We start from the raw sequence: 20446 nt of genomic DNA, 5'->3' as shown, positions 1-20446 counted from the left end.
TTTGTTACATTTGTGTCCAGATATTTAAAAAAAACCTTGATCATAAAACATGCATTGGAGTGGAGTCTGATCCCAATCGAATGAAGCTCAATAGAAAGTTAGAATAACTATTATGGAAATTGTCACCACTGGGTAAAACAAAAGTCAGATACATCTGGTGATATTTAATTTCAGCCCTGATCTGTGTGCTCAAAATAAGCATGAAACACACTGTACCTTGCAAATCAAAAACAAAAGACAAAGAACAACAAAGCAACACATAAAAGGAGATAAGTACTTCACCATACAAGGACAAATGATAATGTCAGGACACAAACCAATGTAATATATGATAAAACAAGGACACTCAGATTATCATGAACCCAAAACAAAGGAAGAAAAAAAAACTTGGGGAATTTAAAAAATGTTATTTAACAGAATCAGATTTGCTCCAAGGCATGGAAATTTAAAGTGCTTTAGAAAGTGAAACAACCAACAACAGCCAAGTGTCAGGATGACACCACACTCAGATTTCCAGTTGTTGGTGAATATGGCATGTATCACTGCAGATTTCTGAAAAATATTTTGCCAAACTGTAAACTAAACTTGGACTATAAGTGGAAGATGCAAGAATGAATTTAATAGACCATTCCCCACAGAAAACAACATGTATAAACAACAGAGAAACCAATACCAACAGTACAAAATATCAGTGCACTCGACCATGTGGGACAGTGGAACAATGGTTAACCCCCAGGCTCTTCAAATAGCAAGATACAGATTTGATTGCAGTATACTTTTGTATATATTTACATAAATGTAACATACCTCATACTTAAGGATACTATAAAGTACTGCACGAAAATATCTGCTTAACTTGTTAATTTTAAATTAGCCCTATTTATTTCTGCACTCACTGTCTACAGCCTTCTTATAAGCAATTTTCATTATCCACTTCATCATTTTAAAGACTTGAATCTTGTACCTCTCTCTCTTTCTTCCTCTCCCCCTTCTTTTCTCAAATGATAAAAGCCACAAGAATGTTATTTATAATCACATATTGTGCAATTAAAGTTTTATAGGAACAACTGTAGTATTCAGCCAATTATACCAACTCCACCATGTTGCCACCCATGGCAGCTTCATTTCTTAAATTCAAATTTGACACCTACCGGTGTGAACCTTGGCTCAGTGGTAGTACTGCCACTTCCAAGTCCAAAGGTTCGGATTGCAAGCGCACTCCAAAGATCCAGCACATGTGGCTTACACATCACTGCAAAACTATGAATACTTTTCATTCTTTCATGGGATGTGGGCGTCGCCAGCAAGGACAGCATTTCTTGCCCATCCCTAATCATCAAGGTGGTGGTGGTGGGCTGCCTTCTTGAACCGCTGCAGTCCATTTGGGACGGGTACACTCACAGTGCTGTTAGGGAGGGAGTTCCAGGATTTTGATTCAGTGATAGTGAAGGAACAGCGATATATTTCCAAGCCAGGATGGTGTGCCACTTGGAGGGGAACTTGCAGGTGGCAGTGTTCCCATGTGTCTGCTGCCCTCGTCATTCTAAGTAGAAGAGATCACAGGTTTGGAAGGTGCTGTCAAAGGCGGCATGGTGAGTTGCTGCGGTGCATCTTGTATATGGTGTACACAGCTGCGTCGCTGTTGGAGGGAGTGAATGTTTAAGGTGGTGGACGGGGTGCCAATCAAGCGGGCTGCTTTGTCCTGGATGGTGTCGAGTTTCCTGAATGTTGTTGGAGGTGCAATCATCCAGGCAAGTGGAGAGTATTCCATCACACTTCCAACTTGTGCCTTGTAGGTGGACAGGGGGTGGGTTACTCGCCACAGAATTCCCAGCCTCTGACCTGCTCTTGTAGCCACAGTATTTATGTGGCTGGTCCAGTTCAGTTTCCAGTCAATGGTAACCCCCTGGATGTTGATACTGGGGGATTCAGCGACAGCAATGCCATTGAACGTCATGGGGAGATGGTCAGATTCTCTCTTACTGGAGATCGTTATTATCTAGCACTCATGTGGCATGAACGTTACTTGCCACTTACAGCTCAAGCTTGAAAGTTGTCCAGGTCTTGCTGCATATGGACACAGACAGCTTTGGTATCTGAGGAGTTGCGAATAGTACTGTGCATTGTACAATTAGCAAACATACCCATTTCTGACCTTATAATGGAGGGAAGATCATTGATGAAGCAGCTAAAGATGTTTGGGCCTGTGACACTACTCTGAAGAACTCCTACAGCAATGTCCTGGGGCTGAGATGATTGGCCTCCAACAACCACAACCGTCTTCCTGTGCTAGGTATGACTCCAACCAGTGGAGATTTTCCCCGATTCCCACTGACTTCAGTTTGCCTAGGGCTCTGTGATGCCACACTCGGTCAAATGCTGCCTTGATATCAAGGGCAATCACTCTCATCTCTCTCGAGTTCAGCTCTTTTGTTCATGATTGGACCAAGGCTGTAATGAGGTCAGGAGCCAAGTGGCCCTTGCGGAACCCAAACTTATCAGGGAGCAGGCTATTGTTCCAAGTAGTGCTTGATAGCACTGTCGATGACACCTTCCATCACTTTGCTGATGATCGAGACTGATGGGGTGATAATTGGCCGGATTGGATTTATCCTGCATTTCGTGGGTAGGACATATCTGGGCAATTTTTCACATTGTCAGGTAGATGCCAGTATTGTAGCTGTATTGAAGCAGCTTGCCTAGAGATACGGCTAGTTCTTGAGCACAGGTCTTCAGTATTACAGGCGGGATGTTGTCAGGACTCATAGCCTTTGCAGTACCCAGTGCCTTCAGCTGTTTCTTGGTATCACGTGGAGTGAATCGGCTTGGCTGAAGTCTGGCATCGGTGATGCTGGGCACTTCAGGAGAGGGCCAAGATAAAAAGAGAAAAAATAGTAGTCCATTCAGCCCCTCGAGCCTGCTTCGCCATTCAATAAAATCATGGCTGATTTGATCATGGCCTCGACATCACTTTCCTGCCTATCCCCCATAACTCTCCACTCCCTTGTAGATCAAATATCTGTCTAACTCAGTCTTGAATATATTCAATGGCCCAGCCTCCACTGCTCTCTGGGGTGAAGAATTCCAAAAGATTAACAAAACTCAAGAGGAGAAATTCCTCCTCATTTCCGTCTTAAATGGGAGATCCCCTTATTCTGAAACTGTGCCCCAGTTCTAGATTCCCCCATGCAGGGAAACATCGTCCCAGCATCTACCCTGTGAAGCCCCCTCAGAATCTTATATAGGAACATAGCAACAGGAGTAGGGCATTCAGCCCATTGAGCCTGCCCCACCATTCAATATGATCATGGCTGATCATCCACTTCAATGCCTTTTTCCCACACTATCCTCATATCCCCCTTTTGTCTTTGGTATTTAGAAATCTGTCAATCTCTCCTTTAAACATATTCAATGACTGAGCTTCCACAGCTCTCTGGGGTAGAGAATTCCAAAGATTCACAATCCTCTGAGTAAAGAAATTTCTCCTCATTTCTGTCCTAAGTGGCTACCCCCTTATTTTGAAATTGTGTAAGAAACATCTTACCTGCTACACTGTTCATCCCTTTAAGTATTTTGTCGGTTTCAATGAGATCACCTCTCATTCTTCGAAACTCGAGAGAATACATGCCCAGTTTCCCCAATCTCTCTTCACAGGGCAGTTCCGCCATCCCGGGAACAAGTCTGGTGAACCTTTGTTGCACTCTCTCTATGGCAATAATATCCATCCTAAGGTAAGAGGACCAAAACTGCACACAGTACTCCAGGTGTGGTCTAACCAAGGTTCTATACAATTGAAGCAAGACTTCACGACTCCTGTACGCAAATACTCTTGCGATAAAGACTAACATACCAATAACCTTAATTGCTTGCTGCACCTGCATGTTAGCTTTCAGTGACTTATTGACAAGGACACACAGGTCCCTTTAAAAATCTACACTTTCTAATCTCTTACCATTGAAGAAATACTCTGCACATCTGTTCCTCCTACCAAAGTGGATAACCTCACATTTTTCCACATTATATTCCAGCTGCCATGTTCTTGCCCACTCACTAAGTCTGTCCAAATCCCTTTGAAGCCGCTTTGCATCTTCCTCACAACACACTTTCCTACCTAGTTTTGTGTCATCTGCGACCTTGGAAACACTACATTTGGTCCCCACATCCAAATCATTGATATATATTGTGAACAGCTGGGGCCCAAGCACTGATCCCTGTGGTACCCCACTAATCACAGCCTGCCAATGTGAGAATTACCCTTTTAGTCCAACTCTCTGCTTTCTGCCTGTTAAGCAATCCTTAATCCATGCCAGTATACTACCTCCAATCCCATGTGCTTTAATTTTGCTAACCAACCTCCTGTGGGGGACTTTATCAAAAGCCTTCTGAAACTCCAAGTATACCACGTCCACTGACTCCCCTTCATCAATTCTGTTAATAACATCCTCAACAAACTCCCAACATGTTCATCAAACATGATTTCCCATTCAAAAATCCATATTAACTATGCCCAATCAGACAAATGTCCATTTATCACATCCTTGAGAATAGATTCTAGCATTTTCCCAACGACTGATGTAAGGCTAACAGGTCTGTAATTCCCTGTTTTCTCTCTCCCTCCCTTCTTAAATAGTGGGGTGAAATTTGCTACCTTCCAATCTGCAGGAACTGCTCCAGAATCTATAGAATTTTGGAAGATGATCACCAAAGCATCCACTATCTCTATAGCTACCTTTTTCAACACGCTGGGATGTAGAATATCAGGTCCTGGGGACTTATCAACTTTCAGCCCCATTAATTTCTCCAATACAACCTTCTTACTAATACTAATTTCCTTCAATTCCTCATTCTCCCTTATCCCCTGGATCTCTAATTCTGGGAGATTTCTTGTATCTTCCTCAGTGAAGACAGACACAAAGTAATCATTTAGCTCCTCTGCCATTTCTCTATTCCCCGTTATAAATTCTCCTGACTCTGCCTGTAATGGACCCATATTTGTCTTAGCCAAACGTTTCCTTTTACATATCTATAGGAGTTTTTACAGTCCGTTTTTATATTTTTTGCTAGCTTACGTTCATATTCTATTCGCCCTCTCTTTATCACAATCTTCGTCCTTCTTTGCTTCTAAAATCCTCCCAATCCTCAGGTTTACTACTATTTCTGGCAATTTTATAGACCTTTTCTTTTAATCTTATACAGTCCTTTTCAGAATTTTCCTCCACACAAGATCAGGGGCCAGGTTGTTCAATCTTGCCCGTCTAAGAGCGAAGTCCAAAGTACGGAAAGTCCTCATCAGGGAACTCCTCTTTGCTGACGATGCTGCTTTAACATCTCACACTGAAGAGTGCCTGCAGAGTCTCATCGACAGGTTTGCGGCTACCTGCAATGAATTTGACCTAACCATCAGCCTCAAGAAAACGAAAATCATGGGGCAGGACGTCAGAAATGCTCTATCCATCAATATTGGCGACCACGCTCTGGAAGTGGTTCATGAGTTCACCTACCTAGGCTCAACTATCACCAGTAACCTGTCTCTAGATGCAGAAATCAACAAGCGCATGGGAAAGGCTTCCACTGATATGTTCAGACTGGCCAAGAGTGTGGGAAAATGGCACACTGACACGGAACACAAAAGTCCGAGTGTATCAAGCCTGTGTCCTCAGTACCTTGCTCGATGGCAGCGAGGCCTGGACAACGTATGTCAGCCAAGAGCGACGTCTCAATTCATTCCATCTTCGCTGCCTCCGGAGAATACTTGGCATCAGGTGGCAGGACCGTATCTCCAACACAGAAGTCCTCGAGGCGGCCAACATCACCAGCTTATACACACTACTGAGTCAGCGGTACTTGAGATGGCTTGGCCATGTGAGCCGCATGGAAGATGGCAGGATCCCCAAAGACACATTGTACAGCGAGCTCGCCACGGGTATCAGACCCACTGGCCGTCCATGTCTCCGCTTTAAAGACATCTGCAAACGAGACATGAAATCCTGTGACATTGATCACAAGTCGTGGGAGTCAGTTGCCAGCGTTCGCCAGAGCTGGCGGACAGCCATAAAGGCGGGGCTAAAGTGTGGCGAGTCGAAGAGACTTAGCAGTTGGCAGGAAAAAAGACAAAAGCGCAAGGGAAGAGCCAACTGTGTAACAGCCCCGACAATCAAATTTTTCTGCAGCACCTGTGGAAGAGCCTGTCACTCTAGAATTGGCCTTTATAGCCACTCCAGGCGCTGTTCCACACGCCACTGACCACCTCCAGGCGCTTACCCATTGTCTCTCGAGATAAGGAGGCCAAAGAAAAAGAAATACAGTCCTTAACTTCCTGTTATCCACGGTTGACTGCCTTTACCTTTGGGGTTTTTGTGCCTTGAAGGAATGTATAGTTGCTGTAAACTATGTTATATTTCTTCAAAGACTATCCATTGACTGTACTGTCATACCTTTTAATGTATTTCCCCAATCCACCTCAGCCAATTTGTCCCTCATACCTTCATAATTTCCTTTGTTCAAATTTACGTCCTGGCTTCTGATTGAACCACCTCACCTTCAAACATAATGTAAAATTCTATATTATGTTCGCGATGTTTCAATAAGATCACCTCTCATTCTTCTAAGCTCCAATGAGTATAGACCTAACCTGCTCAACCTTTCCTCATAAGACAATACCTTCATCCCAGGAATTAATCTAGTGAACCTTCTCTGAATCGCCTCCAATGTAAGTATATCTCTCCTTAAATAAGGAGCCCCAAACTGTATGCAGCACTCTCGGTGTGACCTCACCAGTACCCTGAACAGCTTTAGGAAGACATCCTACTTTTATACTCCACCCCTTGCAATAATTACTTGCTGTACCTGCATGCTGACTTTGAGAGATTCATGCACGAGGTCACTCAGATCCCTCTGCACTGAAGCATTCTGTAGTCTCTCTCCATTTAAATATTTTAACCTATCTATTTCCCTTTGTAGACACAGAGTCCACCTCACAACTTGTTTTTCCGACCTATCTCTGTATCAGCAGCAAATTTGGCTACAATACACTTGCTCCCTTCATCCATCTCATTAATACAGATTGTAAATAGTTAAGGCCCAGTACTGATCCCTGTGGCACTCCACTAGTTACAGTTTGCCAACCTGAAAATGCCCCATTTATCCTGACTCTCTGTTTCCGGTTAGTTAGCCAATCCTCTATCCATGCTAATTTATTACCAACACCTTGAGCTCTTATCTTGTGGTGCAACCTTTTATGTGGCACCTTATCAAATCAAATGTCTTTTGGAAATCCTAATACACTACATCAACTGGTTCCCTTTTATCTACCCTGCTTGTTACATCCTCAAAGAACTCTAATAAATTTGTCAAACATGATTTCCCTTTCATAAAACCATGTTGACTCTACCTGATTATATTATGATTTTCTAAATGTCCTGCTACTACTTCCTTAATGATGGATACCAGCATTTTCCCAATGACAGATGTTAGGTTAACTGGCCCACAGTTTCTGCTTTCTGTCTCCCTCATTTCGAGTATAGGGGTGTTACATTTCCATACACTGTCATAAACCTAGGATTCTCAAAATATCTTGGTTCTTTTAATGCTTTTAAGTGGCAACCAAATTGACACTTGTATTGTGCAATAGTTCCAGTGACATCCCAGTGCAGTCTAAATTCAATAGTACATTATCATGAACTAAAGGAAATGATATCAAGTGTGCTGTAAACAATATTTAATAAATTCATATAGCACCTTATTACTGATCCATAAACTCATTTTATTAGCATACCATTGCTAGTTTTATTTACTTCAATTACTGCAAATTTGAGATGTAAACAAAGAAAGGCCATTCGACCCAACTCGAACAGGAAAATGCCAATCAATCCATTAAACCTATGCATTTTCCCACTGATTTAATACCATCTACCCATCTGCTCACCATATCCACCAAACTCTCCTTCATAAAAATATCTAATTCCCTCTTCAATTACCCACTTAAAATGTTGTAGGTGTTTTCTCCATTTCTTATCAGGAGCTTCAGTTGCTTTGGCCACCTCAAAATTTAAACAAAGGTGATCCAAGCCTGACCAGCAGCAACAAATTCTCTAAGAACTCTCACATACACAGCAGTGGAAAGAAAAATAAGAGGGAAAAATCACAAAACATACACATACCCAAGAGGAGAAAGTGTTACTGAATGATGATAAAAATAGTATTCACACTATGAAATGCTTGAGACTTTTCTCACACTATTTGTTACCTTAATTAATTCACACAAATAATAGTCTGGTTAGTTACATTTGAAGAGAAGGGCTGCTGTGTAAACAGTCTTCTTTGGCCTCCTTATCTCGAGAGACAATGGGTAAGCGCCTGGAGGTGGTCAGTGGTGTGTGGAGCAGCGCCTGGAGTGGCTATAAAGGCCAATTCTAGAGTGACAGGCTCTTCCACAGGTGCTGCAGAAAAATTTGTTTGTCGGGGCTGTTACACAGTTGGCTCTCCCCTTGCGCTTTTGTCTTTTTTCCTGCCAACTGCCTAGTCTCTTCGACTCGCCACACTTTAGCCCCGCCTTTATGGCTGTCCGCCAGCTCTGGCGAACGCTGGCAACTGACTCCCACGACTTGTGATCAATGTCACAGGACTTCATGTCGCATTTGCAGATGTCTTTAAAGCGGAGACATGGACGGCCGATGGGTCTGATACCCGTGGCGAGCTCGCTGTACAATGTGTCTTTGGGGATCCTGCCATCTTGGGAGGCACAGTGGCGCAGTGGTTAGCACTGCAGCCTCACAGCTCCAGGGACCCGGGTTCGATTCCGGGTACTGCCTGTGTGGAGTTTGCAAGTTCTCCCTGTGTCTGCGTGGGTTTTCTCCAGGTGCTCCGGTTTCCTCCCACAAGCCAAAAGACTTGCAGGTTGATAGGTAAATTGGCCATTATAAATTGTCACTAGTATAGGTAGGTGGTAGGGAAGTATAGGAACAGGTGGGGATGTTTGGTAGGAATATGGGGTTAGTATAAATGGGTGGTTGATGTTCGGCACAGACTCGGTGGGCCGAAGGGCCTGTTTCAGTGCTGTATCTCTAATTGAAAAATCTTCCATACGGCTCACATGGCCAAGCCATCGCAAGCGCCGCTGACTCAGTAGTGTGTATAAGCTAGTGATGTTGGCCGCCTCGAGGACTTCTGTGTTGGAGATACGGTCCTGCCACCTGATGCCAAGTATTCTCCGGAGGCAGCAAAGATGGAATGAATTGAGACGTCGCTCTTGGCTGACATACGTTGTCCAGGCCTCGCTGCCATAGAGCAAGGTACTGAGGACACAGGCTTGATACACTCGGACTTTTGTGTTCCGTGTCAGTGTGTATACAGTGCAAACTTCAAAACTGCTTGAACATTAATCACAATTGTAATGTTATTCTGTCTGCAAAATGTACCTGTAATATGGTCTGCTGAATTGCTAAACATTCAATTGACAGGAACTTTCACTATTCATTAACTATTCATTTTTAATGCATCAAACCTCTTCAAAGTTCAGAAAGGAACCACAAGACTTTTTTTTTTACTCGTTTCATGGAATGTGGGCATTGCTGGCAATTTGTTACCCATCCCGAAGTGCCCTTGAAAAGGTGGCAGTGAGCTGCCATTCTGAACTGCTATGACCCAACTGGTGAGGGTACACTCACAGTGCTATTAGGGAGGGAGTTCCAGGATTTTGATCCAGCGACAGTGAAGGACTGGTGATACATTTCCAAGTCAGGATAATGCATGCTTGGAGGGGAATTTGCAGATAATGGTGTTCCTACACGTCTGCTGCCCTTGTCCTTCTTGGTGGAAGAGGTCACAGGTTTGGAAGGTGCTGCCGCAGAAGGCGTGGTGAGTTGCTGCAGTGCATCTTGTATACAGTACACACTGCTGCCACTGTGCACTGACGGTGGAGGGAGCGAATGTTTAAGGTAGTGGATGGGGTGCTGATCAAGCGAGCTGCTTTGCCCAGGATGATGTTGAGCTTCCTGAGTGTTGTTGGAGTCGCACTCAACCCAGGTAAGTGGAAAGTATTCTATCATGGCTGCGTTTGCTGCCAACACAACCACCAAGTGGTGCAGTACTTGCAAATGCAGCCTGATACATGGAAACGTCATCATCTGTGACGTTTTTTGGCAGCTGTCAGTAGCAAAGATAGCGCTGCTCTATTTATCACAAAAACAAATGAAAAAAGGCGATCACCGCCTCGCCGCTTCCTCCCCTCTGCTCTGCTCCACACTCCCTCCCGCTTCTCGTCCCCGCAACAGGTTGTTTAGTGAATTATATTGACGATTATTTCTGGACCACAAACCTGAATTTTAAACCAGTGAGCATTTTGAAAAGAGATTTCTAACATTTTGGAAGTTGGAAAAGATAAATCCTGGGAGCCTGTGTTCAGCATGATCGTGTCTGCAATTCAACAGAATCCATGGCCTCGCCACTTCTTCCCCTCGGCCGCTTCCCCTCCCCTTGCAGTCTCCCTCCCCTCCCTTGCCTATCTTGTCTCTCTCGTCCCCGCTTCCCCAATGTGGGAAAGAAAGGTAACGATCGCAGGAGGGAGCGGGGAGCAGATGCAGAGGGGAGGAATCAGTGAGGCCGCGAGTGAGGGCCCACGGTGGGGGGGGGGGGGGCCGTGGTGATGATGCAGGGAGTGAGCAGCCAAGTGGGGATAGGTGGCGTGGCCGGGATTGACAAGCGACGAATTACATTTTCGCATGCATGGTAATCCAGCTGCCCTTCAGCATGCATTGTACCTCTGCTTCTACTTGAGCCTGTCTGTCTGGACCTAAGCAACAAGGATGTTGTTTTAAAGGAATGGTTCCCCTTATACCCACATCATGTGCGGCTAAGGTTGTACATCCTGGCTTATCCCTACAAACATTTTTGAAACGTTGTGAAAACCCTGGTTCGGACTTCACTCTGGTTTGCCTCCAAGTGTAAAAGCATATGGTTTAATTTTCCTAGCCATTCTGCATTCGCTAATGGGATAGTTGGAGGTTCAATCTGAGAATTTCCTAGGCCTACTTCTGCCTCATCCTTGCTATCCTTTTCCTTCTCCACAGTCCCGATTACCTTACATACCCGTACTGGCTTATCCTCCTCCCTGCGGTAATATGATCCTGTCGTTTTTTTTCTCTCCTGGAAATATGTGGTGTGTCTTTAAGACAGCAAAGGATCTGTACTGCTTTAAGAGCCAGCAAGCCTCAGGAGTTGGAGAAAGTGCATTTTGGTTGCCGTTGGATACAAGCATATGGAGAGGGAACCAACCAGCTTCAAAGAATGCATCCTGGTTACCAGGCAACAGCCACTCAGGGACTCAAGAAGCAGGTATACAATGTTGCAATTATTTTTTGAACTGGCTTTTTAGTTGAAGACAGTCTGTTCTAACAGAACACAGACAGACAGCTGGTGTTAGCACCTGAATAATGAGCTCTCAGGCATTTAAACTGAAGGAAGAGAATTTAGTCTGTTTAATTATTCTCTCTCAAAATTCTAAAAAAGTCAAGCCAAAACAGAGATCTCTGATAATTTAAACTGAAGGAAGGGAAGTTAAACAGTGACAATCTTTTATCCCTCAAAAACTCTAAAGTCAGATTGATTCTATTGAAAGTGTTTGCAAGTTGTTAATTGTTGAAATCTATCGCTGGAGAAGGAAAGCATCACTTACTGCTGGAATTAGACTACGGACTGTGCTACTGTGGAGGAATCTTTTTTCCCCCATCTGATGGCTGTGAGGACTTCAAGCAACATTGGACTGTAAATTTGCAAGAACTAATTTTTTTCTATTTTAAATGTTGTTTATATCTTCATAGTGTTTAAGAATTTAGTTTTTCTAATTAGTTAATTTGTTGATCTAAAGACACCTGGTTTGGTTAGCCTCATTCGGGGGTTAATAGATGGTACAATTTGACTGGGTCTTTCTTTAATTTGTGAAGTTTAAAATAATATGTTAGGCGATCTGTGGAGGAACAGGATTGAATTCACTGTGCGTTTCTCCCACCACAATTAGAATATATTTTGATCGAGGACTTTGACTGGAGTGGTCGGTCATAATACCTGGCACTTGTGTGGCGCAAACGGTTCTTGCCACTTATCAGCTCAAGCCTGAATGTTGTCCAGGTCCTGCTGTATATGGACATGGACTGCTTTGGTATCCAGAGTTACGAATGATACTGAATATCGTACAATCAGCGAACATCCATACTTCTGACCTTATGATGGAGAGAACATTGATGAAGCAACGAAAGATGCTTGGGCCCAGGACATGACCCTGAGGAACTCCTGCAGCAATGTCCTGGGCTAAGATGATTGGCCTCCAACAACCACAATCATCTTCCTTTGTGCTAGGTATGACTCCAACCAGTGGAGACTCTTCCCGATTCCCACTGACTTCAATTTGGCTAGGGCTCCCTGATGCCACACTCTGTCAAATGCTGCCTTAATATTAAGGGAAATCACTCTCACCTCACCTCTCGAGTTCAGCTCTTTTGTCCATGTTTAGATCAAGGCTGTAATGAGGTCAGGAGCCGAATGGCCCTGGTAGAACCCAAACCGAGCATCAATGAGCAGCTTGTTGCTGTTTAAGTGGTGCTTTATAGCACTGTCGATGACACCTTCCATCACTTTACTGATAATTGAGAGTAGACTGATGGGGCAGTAATTGGCCAGATTGGATTTGTCCTGCTTTTTGTGGACAAGACAGACCTGGGAAACTTTCCACATTGTCGAGTAGATGCCAGTGGTGTAGCTATACTGGAACAATTGGCTAGCGGTGCATCTAGTTCTGTAGCACAATTCTTCTGTACCACAGCTGGATGTTGTCAGAGCCCCTAGCCTTTGCTGTATCCCATGCCTTCAGCCATTTCTTGATATTTCGTGGAGCAAATCAAACTGGATAAAGACTGACATCTGAGATACTGGGGACCTCAGGAGACGTTCAAGATGAATCATCCACACAGCACTTCTGGCTGAAGATAGTTGCAAATGCTTCAGTGTCATCATTTGCACTGATGTGCTGGGCTCCACCATCATTGAGGATGGGGATATTTGTGGAGCCTCCTCCTCCTTGTTTAATTGTCCACCACATTTCATGACTGGATGTGGCAGGACTGCAGGGCATTGATCTGATCCGTTGGGTTGTGGGATCGCTTAGCTTTGTCTATCACATGCTGCTCCTGCTGTTTGGCATGCAAGTAGTCCTGCGTTGTAGCTTCACCAGGTTGACAACTCATCTTTAGGTATGTCTGGTGCAGCTCCTGGCATGCTGTCCTGCACTCTTCATTGAACCACAGTTGATGCCTTGGCTTGATAATAATGGTAGAGTGGATGATATGCTGGGTAATGAGGTTACAGATTGCAGCTGAATACAATTCTGCTGCTGTTGCTGATGGTCCTCATTGCTTCATGGACGCCCAGTTTTGAGCTGTCAGATCTGTTCTGAATCTTTCCAATTTAGCACAGTGCCACACAACATGAAGGAGGGTATCCTCAGAGTGAAGACAGGACATAGTTTTCACAAGGATTGTGTGGTGGTCACTCCTACCAATACCACATGCATCTGCAACAGGTAGATTGATGAGGACAAGGTCTAGTAGGTGTTTCCCTCTTGTTGGTTTCCTCACCACCTGTCGCAAGCCCAGTATGGCAGATATGTCCTCCAGGCCTCGCCTAGCTCAGTCAGTAGTGGTGCTACCGAGCCACTCTTGGTGATGGTTATTGAAGTCCCCCACCCAGAGTACATGCTGTGCCCTTGCCACCCTCAGTGCTTCTTCCAAGTGGTGTTCAACTTGGAGGAGTACTGAGTCATCAGCTGAGAGAGGGCAGTAGGTGGTAATCAGCATGAGGTTTCCTTGCCATGTATGATCTGATGCCATGAGACATCTTAGGGTCCGCAGTCCATGTTGAGGACTCCCTGGGTAACTCCCTCCTGACTGTATACCACTGTGCTGCCACCTCTGCTGAGTCTGTCCTGCTGGTGGGGCAGGATATACCCAGGAATGGCGATGGTGGTGTCTGGGACATTGGATGGAAGGTATGTTTCCATGAGTTGGACTTTGTCAGGCTGTTGCTTGACTAGTCTGTGAGACAGCTCTCCCAATTTTGGCACAAGCCCCCAGATGTTAGTAAGGAGGACTTTGCAGGGTTGACAGGGCTGGGCTTGCCATTTTCATTTCCGGCACCTAGGTCCATACCATGGGTTCCGTCCAGTTTTATTCCTCTTCAACTTTGGTGTAGCAGATTTGTATAACTGAATGCTTGTTAGGCCTGTTCAGAGGGCAATTAGAGTCAACCACACTGCTGTGGATCTGGAGTCAGATGTAGGCCAGACCAGGTAAGGACAGCAGATTTCCTTCCCTAAAGGACATTAGTGAACCAGATCGATTTTTACAACAATCAATGGTAGTATCATGGCCACCATTACTGAGACTGGCTTTCAATTCTAGATTTTTATTGATTGAATTTTATTAATTGAATTTAAATTCCACCAGCTGCCATGATGGGATTTGAACCTGTGTCCCTAGAGTATTAGCTGGGTCTCTCTATTATTAGTCCAGTGACATTATCACTATGCCACCATCTTCCCTGTAACAAGGTGTTGTGAACCTGAGAGAAGATGAGTAAACAATCAGACTACATATAAAAACTATTGAAATCCAGGTACATAGATTAAAATGTCATGAACAAGTACAGAAAATAATCAAAAAGGCAAATGGAATGCTGGCTGTTATATCTGGAGGACTCAACTACAAGGGGGTAGAAGTCATGCTTCAGCTATACAAAGCCCTGGGTCAACCACATCTGGAGTACTATGAGCAGTTCTGGCCACCAAACCTTGGGAATGATATATTTGCCTTGGAGGGAGTGCAGGGTAAATTTACTAGGAAGACACCTGGACCCCAAGGTAAAATTATGAGGAAAGATGACACAACCAAGGTTTATATTCCCTGAATTTAAAGGAAAATTTGATTGAAGCTTTCAAGATATTAAAGGGAACAGATAGTTTCTCTCTATCTACCCTAATTGCGCTGGGGGTGGGGAGTCAAGGACTCTGGGGCATAGTCTAAATATTCGAGCCAGCTCTTTCAACAGTGATATTAGAAACACTTCTTCACACAAAGGGCGGTAGAAGTTTAGGACTCTCTTCCGCAATGCCAACTGATACTAGACCAATTGTTAATTTTAATGCTCAGATTGATCAAATTTTTGTTAACCAAAGGTATTTTAATGGATATGAGGCATAGATGGGTAAATGGAGTTAGATCACAGATCAGTTGTGAGCTCATTGAATGGAACAGGCTTGAGGGACTAAGTGGCCTACTCCCATTTCTGTGTGTTTATTACATGCCAATACAAACACAGCAAAAGGAACTTTTTGTAGAAAAACTGCAGTGTAAAAAAAATGTGAAGTACCAAGCAAGCCAAATTTTCTCAATTGCAGAAGACTGCAGCCTTACTTTTGCAAGAAATATTTGTCTTCTATGAAATTACATTACAGAAGTCAATATTAGGTACAACCAGAAGCCAATAAATGCTCAGCCCAATAACACACTCTCATTAATATAAAAGCAAAATACTGCGGATGCTGGAAATCTGAAATAAAAACAAGAAATGCTGGAACCACTCGGCAGGTCTGGCAGCATCTGTGGAAAGAGAAGCAGAGTTAACGTTTCGGGTCAGTGACCCTTCTTCGGAACTGACAAATATTAGAAAAGTCACAGGTTATAAGCAAGTGAGGTGGGGGTGGGGCAAGAGATAACAAAGGAGGTCTAGATTGGACCAGGCCACATAGCTGACCAAAAGGTCATGGAGCAAAGGCAAACAATATGTTAATGGTGTGTTGAAAGACAAAGTATTAGTACAGATTAGGTGTAAATACACTGAATATTGAACAGCAGCAAGTGCAAACCTGAAAAAAAACAGTGGGTAAGCAAACTGAACAAACTAAGATGAAATGAAATAAATGCCAAAAAAAAAGATTGTAAAAAATGTAAAAAAGAATGTAAAGAAAAAATAACTAAAAATGAAAGTAAAATGGGGGGCTGTCATGCTCTGAAATTATTGAACTCAATGTTCAGTCCGGCAGGCTGTAGTGTGCCTAATCTGAGCTTCTGCAAGATAGTGGTCGGTACGCCATACAACAACAGCCTTGTCTGCAGGTTTGATGACCATGTCGGGGTTAGACCTGAGAGAACGGAGTGCCTCAAGTTCAGAGGGGGACAGGTTAGAGTGAGTGAGGGGGGCAGAGAAATTGAGACGACCAATGTCTCGCCGACAGTTTTCAATGAAGATATCAAGAGCGGGTAAGAGGCCAGGGGGAGGGGTCCAGGTAGAGGGAGAATGCTGGAGGCGGGTGAATGGGTCTGCTGTTCGGGGGGAGGACTCCTGGTCAAAGAAGTCAGCCCAGAGGCGGAGCCGACGGAAGAAGAGCTCAACGTCATGCCGAGCGCGAAATTCATTGAGGTGGGGGCGTAAGGGGATAAAACTGAGACCTTTGCTGAGTACAGAACGCTCAGCATCAGAGAGGGGGAGGTCAGAGGGTATAGTGAATACACGGCAAGGGGTCAGATCAGAAGGGGTGGGGTCAGAGGGAAGTGAAGCGGAGGGAGGATCTTGAGGGGCATTAGTCCCCATCAGCAGCTGGAGCTTGCATTCCTTAACACCTGAAAGGAAGAAAAAAAGTTTTTTGTTAACGCATCGGATGAGACGTAAGATGAGATGAAACTGCGGAGTAGAACACACTCTCACTGGTTATCTGACTGCCGTGACAAATTAAAATCACATACTTTTATTTAAAATTACATACAAAAGTTACAGTAAACAATTTTTAATAAACAATTAAAACTCCCTTGTGAGGTGGGTTGCCTATTGGATAAGGTGCATACTCATTAGGTGTAATTAACTAATTGTTAACATTTAGTCAATTACACTGAGTATTTTCACCAATCTAGCGGATTGTCACAAGGAGCCTCCAAACTGCCAACAAAACAGTTGATGTGGTTTGAACTATTGCACACTTGTTACAAAGATGCCCTTCATAGCGGGTAGCCAAGAGTAAGCTCACCTCACGAACGAACCACAAAAGAGATAGAGACTGCAAATTAATTTAGTTTAACGCCCAGCGTTTCCCTCAGGACAAATCATTCACCTTTCTTTTGTTTGGGAGAATGATGACACTTCAGGCAACAAAAACACAGTGTTTGCAAGAAGAGTTGCAGCATTTAACTGAAATAGTGATAATCATTCAGTACAACCAGGATTAATGACCCTACTGGCCAGCCTATGGGACCATACCCTCGTCAGACTTGGGGACCACATCGCAGTTTCTCATATAATAAAAGCAAAAGATGCTGGAAATCTGAAACAAAAACAAGAAATGCTGGAATCACTCAGCAGGTCTGGCAGCATCTGTGGAAAGAGAAGCAGAGTTAACGTTTCGGGTCAGTGACCCTTCTTCGGAACTGACAAATATTAGAAAAGTCACAGATTATAAGCAAGTGAGGTGGGGGTGGGGCAAGAGATAACAAAGGAGGTCTAGATTGGACCAGGCCACATAGCTGACCAAAAGGTCACTGAGCAAAGGCAAACAATATGTTAATGGTGTGTTGAAAGACAAAGCATTAGTACAGATTAGGTGTGAATACACTGAATATTGAACAGCAGCAAGTGCAAACCTGAAAAAAAACCTGAAAAAAAGTGGGTAAGCAAACTGAACAAACTAAGATGAAATGAAATAAATGCAAAAAAAATAGTAAAAAATGTAAAAAAGAATGTAAAAAAAAAGGAAGACAAAATAACTAAAAATGAAAGTAAAATGGGGGGCTGTCATGCTCTGAAATTATTGAGCTCAATGTTCAGTCCGGCAGGCTGTAGTGTGCCTAATCGGTAGATGAGATGCTGTTCCTCGAGCTTGCATTGATGTTCACTGGAACACTGCAGCAATCCCAGGACAGAGATGTCAGCATGAGAGCAGGGGGGAGTGTTGAAATGGCAAGCAACCGGAAGCTCAGGGTCCTGCTTGCGGACTGAGCGGAGATGTTCTGCAAAGCGGTCACCCAGTCTGTGCTTGGTCTCCCCAATGTAGAGGAGACCACACTGTGAGCAGCGAATACAGTATACTACATTGAAAGAAGTACAAGTAAATCACTGCTTCACCTGAAAGGAGTGTTTGGGGCCTGGGATAGTGAGGAGAGAGGAGGTAAATGGGCAGGTATTACACCTCCTGCGATTGCAGGGGAAGGTGCCCTGGGACGGGGACGAGGTCGTGGGGGTAATGGAGGAGTGGACCAGGGTGTCGCGGAGGGAACGATCCCTTCGGAATGCTGACAGGGTAAGGGAGGGGAAGATGCGACTGGTAGTGGCATCACGCTGGAGGTGGCGAAAATGGCGGAGGATGATCCTTTGGATATGGAGGCTGGTGGGATGAAAAGTGAGGACAAGGGGAACCCTATCACGGTTCTGGGAGGGAGGGGAAGGGGTGAGGGTAGAGGTGCGGGTAATGGGTCAGACACGGTTGAGGGCCCTGTCAACCACAGTGGGGGGAAATCCTCGGTTGAGGAAAAAGGAGGTCATATCAGAAGCATCGTCATGGAAGGTAGCATCATCAGAGCAGATGCGTCGGAGACGGAGAAACTGGGAGAATGGAATGGAGTCCTTACAGGAGGTAGGGTGTGAAGAAGTGTAGTCGAGGTAGCTGTGGGAGTTGGTGGGCTTATAATGGATATTGGTAGACAACCTATCCCCAGAGATGGAGACAGAGAAGTCGAGAAAGGGAAGGGAAGTGTCAGAGATGGACCATGTAAAGGTGAGAGAAGGGTGGAAATTGGAAGCAAAGTTGATAAAGTTTTCTAGTTCGGGGCGGAAGCAGGAAACGGCACCAATACAGTCATCAATGTACCGGAAAAAGAGTTGGGGGAGGGGGCCTGAGTAGGACTGGAACAAAGAATGCTCGACATATCTCACAAAAAGACAGGCATAACTAGGACCCATGCGGGTACCCATAGCCACACCTTTTACTTGAAGGAAGTGAGTGGAGTTGAAGGAGAAGTTGTTCAATGTGAGAACAAGTTCAGCCAGACGGAGGAGGGTGGTGGTGGATGGGGACTGGTTGGGCCTCTGTTCCAGGAAGAAGCGGAGAGCCCTCAAACCATCCTGGTGGGGGATGGAGGTGTAGAGCGAATGGACGTCCATGGTGAAGAGGAGGCGGTTGGGACCAGGAAACTGGAAATTGTCAAAATGACGTAGGGCGTCAGAAGAATCACGGATGTAGGTGGGAAGAGACTGGACCAGCGGAGAAAAGATAGAGTCAAGATAGGAAGATATAAGTTCAGTGGGGCAGGAGCAGGCTGACACAATGGGTCTGCCGGGACAGTCCCGTTTGTGGATTTTGGGAAGGAGGTAGAAGCTGGCTGTCCGGGGTTGTGGGACTATGAGGTTGGAAGCCGTAGAGAGAAGATCTCCAGAGGAGATGAGGTCAGTGACAGTCCTTTGGACGGTGGCTTGATGTTCGGTGGTGGGGTCATGGTCCAGAGGGAGGTAGGAAGAGGTGTCTGTGAGTTGGCCAAGTCCAATCTGCACCTTCTCCTTTGTTATCTCTTGCCCCACCCCCACCTCACTTGCTTATAATCTGTGACTTTTCTAATATTTGTCAGTTCCGAAGAAGGGTCACTGACCCGAAACGTTAACTCTGCTTCTCTTTCCACAGATGCTGCCAGACCTGCTGAGTGATTCCAGCATTTCTTGTTTTTGTCGCAGGTTCTCATGACGGCGAACTTCACAAATTAAACAAAAGCGAAAATTACACGGAAGCTAAAGGCTGAATGTGTCTTTATGTTTTAATAGTTCCCAGCGGGTAAAACACTGCCACGGATGATATGCTAAACATACCCGCTTATGCTGGGCATCTATCCTGAGTTGACCTCCTCCCAGCATTGCCCTTTGAGACTTCTTCTCGATTCTCTCCTGTACGGTCAAATTGCTGCGTGAATACCATTGTCTCCGCTCCTCGGCAGTTCTGATCGCCGCCGAAACGGGTGAAACGTATTTAGTAACCCGCGACACGCCTGCCAGCAGCCGGGAACAGCACAACACCGCCAACCCCGCCGCCATGTTGCTGAATGAGTTCTCGCCTCCCAGCTAACCAAACTCGACCGAGATTTGCGGCGCGTCAGTTGATTGGCACCCTGGCAGCCAATAGGTTTCTTAGCTAAAATAAAAGCAAAATACTGCGGATGTTGGAAATCCGAAATAAAAACAGAAAGTGCTTGAAATACTCATCAAGGCTTAGCTACAACACTGGGGACGATCTCAGCCAATGAATTGGAACTAGGCGGGTTCACTGATGTCAGGATAGGTTGCGAGCGCGGTAAATCAAACATACGCAATGCGTTCTTCGTAAAAACGCAACTACCTTCTGGGAAATGTAGTTTTCAGGGAAGCCTTAAAA

The 20446-nt window shown here is 44.7% G+C and overlaps 1 protein-coding gene across 2 annotated transcripts in view; it reads right to left on the bottom strand.

The window, feature by feature from the left end:
- pccb (propionyl-CoA carboxylase subunit beta) overlaps positions 1–20446 on the bottom strand; it is a 98492-nt gene that overhangs the window by 77093 nt on the left and 953 nt on the right. The window contains exon 1 of one of the 2 annotated variants that reach the window (XM_068042014.1): positions 19888–20206. The exons of the other annotated variant lie outside the window; for it this stretch is intronic. Within the exon in view, the coding sequence (XP_067898115.1) occupies positions 19888–20109 (222 nt within the window). The 5' untranslated portion in view covers positions 20110–20206. Of the gene's footprint in view, positions 1–19887; positions 20207–20446 lie in introns of those variants that run through there. 2 annotated transcript variants of the gene reach the window in all.

This window comes from Heterodontus francisci, chromosome 11 (assembly GCF_036365525.1).
Source record: "Heterodontus francisci isolate sHetFra1 chromosome 11, sHetFra1.hap1, whole genome shotgun sequence".
NCBI classification, from domain to species: Eukaryota; Metazoa; Chordata; class Chondrichthyes; order Heterodontiformes; family Heterodontidae; genus Heterodontus; species Heterodontus francisci.
Note: the sequence above shows the minus strand (reverse complement) of the source record. Positions and strands in the feature narration are given on the sequence as shown.